This window comes from Aotus nancymaae, unplaced genomic scaffold (assembly GCF_030222135.1).
Source record: "Aotus nancymaae isolate 86718 unplaced genomic scaffold, 86718_ANA_hifiasm-v0.15.2.pri h1tg000062l, whole genome shotgun sequence".
Taxonomy (NCBI): domain Eukaryota; kingdom Metazoa; phylum Chordata; class Mammalia; order Primates; family Aotidae; genus Aotus; species Aotus nancymaae.
In genome coordinates this window covers 25,684,055-25,690,054 of record NW_026988476.1, presented here as the reverse complement: position 1 = coordinate 25,690,054, position 6,000 = coordinate 25,684,055, and the positions used below count along the sequence as shown (strand labels likewise).

General features: G+C 35.8%; 1 protein-coding gene across 16 annotated transcripts in view; it reads right to left on the bottom strand.

Annotated features, from left to right (window-relative positions):
- Positions 1-1,062: 1,062 nt before the first annotated feature.
- The window catches only part of KTN1 (kinectin 1), a 110,708-nt gene continuing 105,770 nt past the window's right edge, over positions 1,063-6,000 (bottom strand). For all 16 annotated transcript variants that reach the window (XM_064365892.1, XM_064365896.1, XM_064365898.1 and 13 more), the window contains one exon: positions 1,063-1,552. In XM_064365892.1, the coding sequence (XP_064221962.1) occupies positions 1,548-1,552 (5 nt within the window). In that variant the 3' untranslated portion in view covers positions 1,063-1,547. The remainder of the gene's footprint in view (positions 1,553-6,000) is intronic.

The following is a 6,000-nucleotide window of genomic DNA, read 5'->3' as shown; positions in this document are numbered from 1 at the left end:
TCTGGCACACAGCAAAGAACCAAAGAGATGTTTCCTGCTCTTGTGGAGCTCACTTACTGGTGGGAGCAAGAGGAGTGGAAATTAAGTATGACAGACAATAAGGTGGAATAGGGAGGACAGGAAGGATAGTGGATAGTCAAGAAAGACTTAATGAAAAGGGTGACATTTAAGCAGATTTCAACATAGTGAAGGAGCAAGCCAAAGCTGACACACCAGAGAGTTCCAAGCACACAGAACAGAAAATGCAAAGGTCACACGGCACAAGCCTGATTGTTATGCACACAAAAGTAGCAAGATGGCCACAGCGCAGCCTAATGGGAACCTTAATACTCAACGGCACAAGGTATTTCTCAGTGGTTATTTAGCATCTGAAATATTTTCATCCAATTATTAAAAAAACTTTCAAGGCCAGGCACAGTGGTTCATGCCTATAATCCCAGCACTTTGGGAGGCCAAGATGGGTGGACTGCTTAAAGCCAGGAGTTCAAGACCAGCCTGGGCAACATGGCAAAACCCCATCTACACTAAAAATACAAAAATCAGCTGGGCATGATGATGCACGCCTGTAATCCCAACTACTCGGGAGGCTAAGGCATGAGAATCTCTTGAATTCAGGAGCTGGGGTTTGCAGTGAGCGCAGATCACTCTACCGCACTCCTGCCTGGACAACAGAGTGAGACTCTATATCAAAACACAACAACAAAACTTTCAACAAAAAAGATAACGTGTAAATTGTTTAACATAGTGCCTGAAAAGGAAAATTAAAGTTAATTATTATTACTTCAAAAAATAATAGTAATGGTAAAAATAAAGCTCCTCTACCTGAAGTGTGGGTGATAAGTCTGAAATCCTAAATGCCTGCCCTGTCCTTTCTGAAAACCCAGCACTCCTGGGGCAGTTTACATTACCAAACCAAAGAGGACCCAGTGTACCAGTTAGAAAGGTTATAGAAGCTACATAAACCTATCTTGTTGAATGGTTGCAAATAATAGCTGTGTTCTAAATTATACTGATCTGTACTATTAACGAAATCTGTTAAAGCTTAATAATAATTAGAGCAAGTCAAGTTTGAATAAGCATCCTTTTATTTGCTGACGCTGTTACAAAAACCGATTACATTAGCAACAAAAAAGTGTTTTCTTGAGTTGAAGTCAGAGGCAGTTACTTCCCAAAATGTTAAGTAAAACAGTGTACAATATCAGTATTAAAATGTTAAATTTTACATTGTCTTTACCACTTTGATCTTCTGAACAATTTTATTGAGCAAAATAAGATAAAAGATTACATGTTTATTTTATCTTCAGGAATGTAAAGATCTAATTATTCAAACAGTTTTTTTTTTTTTATAAAACTAAGCTCTGAAGGTGTCTACAGAGTTGGCTTTTTTTCTTTCTTTAAATCAGTAGTCTAACAAGGATTAGAAAAGACAAAACTCTGTTCAGTGTTTCTGACAAAGTAGAAAGGGTGAAAACATAAATAAGGCTTTAATTTGGCAAAATATAATACAACGCCTTTTTTATCCTCAAATGAACAGTTTCCCAATTACTTCACTCTGTAAAAGATCAGAAAGAATGAATTTCACTTTAAAAACAAAGCAACAGAAGGCAATCAGAAGATATTTGTCAAACACCAAAAGTACATATTCTATTTGATCTAGCAAGGCCCTTTCAACTAGGCTCAAAGCAATTTACACTAATGGTAATCAAAATGAGAAAAATCTCAGGATTCAAAGGAAACAAGCTTTTAGGCAGATATTTTTAAACGTGAGCCAAATTGTTAGAAAACATTTAAGAAAACACCAGTAATCCATTTTTATTAGTCCTATTCAAGAATATGTAAAGCTAAAGTAAGTGAGTGGCACTAAAAAGAAGTTGAATACAACCTTACCCCCATGAATAAATAAAAGTGCAGACATAGATTTTTTTTTTTAGGGCAAATTAAGTTTTCCAAGTCAGATAAGATGACTAAAAAAATTGAACTTCAGGCTGTGCGTGGTGGCTCAAGTCTATAATCCCAGCACTTTGGGAGGCCGAAACGGGTGGATCACAAGGTCAAGAGATCGAGACCATTCTGGTCAACTTGGTGAAACCCCGTCTCTACTAAAAATACAAAAAATTAGCTAGGCATGGTGGCGCCCGCCTGTAGTCCCAGCTACTCGGGAGACTGAAGCAGGAGAATTGCTTGAACCCAGGAGGCAGAGGTTGCGGTGAGCCGAGATAGCGCCATTGCACTCCAGCCTGGGTAACAAGAGCAAAACTCCATCTCAAAAAATAAATAAATAAAAATAAAAAATTGAACTTCAAAAGCCATTAGAGAGACTAAGAGGACTTAATCAAACACAGTATGTTAAATTTTGCCTTGGATTCTGGTTTGGGAAAAAATAGCTAAAAAGCTATTTGGGGTACAATTGACAAAACGTGAATAAAGGTTTAATATTAGATATTACGTAACTACTGTTTTGTCTTCTTGGATATAATAATGGTACCACGGATTGGTAAAACAATGCCTTGTTTTTGGAGATGCATGCTAAAGTACTTAGAAATAAAATGTCATAGTAACTAAAACTTACTTTCAAATAATTTAACAACAAAAAATATGTAGACATATAGAAGAGATGAAGTAGGTGGGGGTTTGCGGGTGTTGTACCATTCTTTCAACTTTATGTGTGAAATTTTTCAAAATAAAAAGTTTACAGGAAAAGAAGCAGTTCGAAAATTAAAAAGCAAAGTTATCAATGGCTATTAACAGTTGATCGGAAAGTCTAAAAAGACCACTAGTACATTAAACTATAAAGTGCTATGTAAACGTATTACAGAAAATGAAAACCCAATCCATATGATAGCCAAGGTTCGGTGTAGAAATAAGATTAAGTTTTTCTCCACAGCGTTAACTCTTGTACTTCAGAAGCACTACAAAACAACTTTTTCTTTCAGCAACAACAGACGACTGTATCACATAAGAATTTATTTGCTAAAGGGAGTACAGAGAGTACATACAGAGCTTCACCTCCATTTCTTCTGGATAATACTGTAAACCTCTCCAATACACTACTGACAAACCAAATATCAACTTTAGGAAAAAGTCAGAATTGACTGAGAAAACTTTAAAGAGGTTGGCAAAAAACAAATAAATAAATAAGTAAATGAAACAAAATCAGGAAAAAAGAAAACAGTGACAAAAGGAATCGGGGAACACAGTGCCCGAATTAAGGGGAAGAAAAGTACTGATTAAGAACACAAGCCCTGGACCCCAGCTACCATGATTTAAACCCCAGCTCGCCCAGTTATTAGCTGTATGACCTGGGTCAAGTTATAGAATCTCTTTGGGTCTGTTGTAACACAGGAATAATAATAATAGTATCTACCTACCAAATGCACAGAGTGGTGTTGAAGATTAAATGACTTGCCACATGTTGGAACCATGTTTATGTTTACAGGCATACTCATGAAGTGTCAGCTATTAAAATTATTATCCTCTCTCAACAGGATTTTACAAACTGGTTCCAAGATAAGGTAACCTGGGATAATAAAGTTTTCTGATTTGGTTAGAAACACACCTAGAATACTTAGAAACCAGGCAAATGTGAAACATAAAGAGTAGATATCTGGGAACAAAAAAGCATATTATAAAATGCCAATATTGTCCATTCATATAAAAGGCACCTTAATCCCCCACTCCCGCAAAAAAGAAAAAGGAAGATGATAGCCTTTTTTTTTTTGACGGAGGAAGAAAAAATAAGGAATGGGAAAAAAAAATTCCACAAGCAAAGTTTTCACAAATTAAAGGTATCAGCTAAATACACCTATCCCTACAGCTCTAAGAAATCTAAGTACTATGTATCAGTATTTACAAAAACTAAATTCCTGCATATTAACTCTTGCATATTTGCTTTTAAAAACAACTTTCCCTTTACTGAATATGTGTAGCATTATTGTAAACAATTCGTAAGTACTTGTGTATATTTTTAAAGGTTTCTTGACATCAGATATATTAATCTATTACCTATATTCTAATGATTAAGAAATGTGTATTTTCAAATTAATCATCTGGTGTCAGTTTAAACAGAGTACACAGAAGGGAGAAAATGAGCAAAAATGATGGCTAAGGATAAAAACCTGAGGATAACACCAACATTTAAACGGTATAAAGAAGAGCTATGGGAACCAAAACATAAGTACATAAGGAAGAATTCCCAACACCAATGCCAGCTATAGCCTAAGGAAGGAAAAAGGGGCCTCTATTTTCATAACAATCCATCCTATCATTCATGATCTAATACTGTCAACCACCCACCTGCCAAACTCTGGACTTGTGTTCATCAGCTGACAAAAGAACGCTGTGATATCACCTAGGAGAGCTGCCTGCTAACTGTGTTGTGAAGGTATACAGATATATTTTAATAAATATACACTTTAATTGTATATTTAATTGTAAATTTTAAAAATTTACAATTTTGTAAATCAAGAAAAAGTGTTACTACCAATGATTCATGTAAAGTCTCAAATGTAATACAAATAGTTCCTAAGACTTAAAATGAGAAGACCATGTATTTAGGAACAAAAGGAAAATATTAAAGAACATCTATGAGATGCTGAAGAGAGAATACTGATGAGGTCTAAAGGCAAGGGGTAATGGGCAATCTTTTAATTGTTTAAGCTTTCTAGAAATGAAACTCTTCCCTTATAACACAAAGGCCTAACATCAGCATTTTTAACATATTTCTCTTAAGTACTTTCAGTATCTCATCATATGCAAAAGAAGAGCCTATATTGGATTTAGCAATTAGGAATCATTAATGATTTTTGCAAGAACTATTGCATTGGACTAGCAGGAAGAAAAGCCATTCTAGAGTGGATAAAGTAACCAATAACAAATAAATAAGTAGATATTGAGAGAGTAGTTTCTTAAGAATATTAAATAGTAAAAAAGTAAAACATATGGGTGGCAACCTGAAGGAAGTGCAAGGTTAAAATAAGCCATCTGAGCATGTTTTCAAGACTGAACAGAGGAGCCAGTGGAAAGAAAAACGCTGAAGTCCTGGGAAGGAGAGATGCAAGAGTTTCCCTAGGAAGCAAGGTTATTTTCTAATTTGGAAAGCGAGAAAATGTAGCAGAAGTTTTACACTGGAAAAATGGAGAACTCAGCTTAACAGGGATAAAAGATTTGGGATGAGGCTTAATTACTTTTGTTGATATGTTAAAGAATGAGCTGGGCTTATTATATGGAAAGTCATGTTAGAGATAACTGACCTGAATTAGCATTCTGAAGGAAAGAATGTGTCAACATAGGCCAGAGGATGATCACTCTAAAGTGAGACAGAATGCCCCTCTAACATCAAAATGGAAATCCATCCCAACTTTTCCAGGAAACCTAAGTTTTCCCCGAGGCCTTGTATAGCCCAACATAGTATTATCAGGGGTTCTGAAAGGGACAATTCAGTGATGAGTTGCCCTTTAGGGTCTCCAGGATATCATGGTTTTAGAGAAAATAGCTTCAAAATAATATCTGAAGTATTCAATGCATATCTGAATACTCTAATTATGCTTTTGTGCACACTCTAACTTAAGATAGTGTGACTTAAGTTATTCATAAAACAGAAAAAATCGAGGTAGCAACAACAGCAAAAACAAAAAATACCAAAACCTACAACCAGAAAAACAAAAACTGCATTCACCAGCTAGAATACAAATCATTTTAAAATGCTACCAAATCTGAGCCTTCCAAGGTAATATAGGCAATAAAAGCTCATAACACGATTTGGTTAATGACAGGTTTATGAACCCTCAAGTAAAAACCACACTTCAGGAGTTAATGAATGAATTTCTTAGATTACCTAACAAAAGCAAACTTGAATGAAAACCAGCTTTCAATTTTAAGAAGCTGTGATGGCCGGGCGCAGTGGCTCACGCCTATAATCCCAACACTTTGGGAGGCCGAGGCGGGTGGATCACGAGGTCGAGATCGAGACCATCCTGGGTCAACGTGGTGAAACCCCGTCTC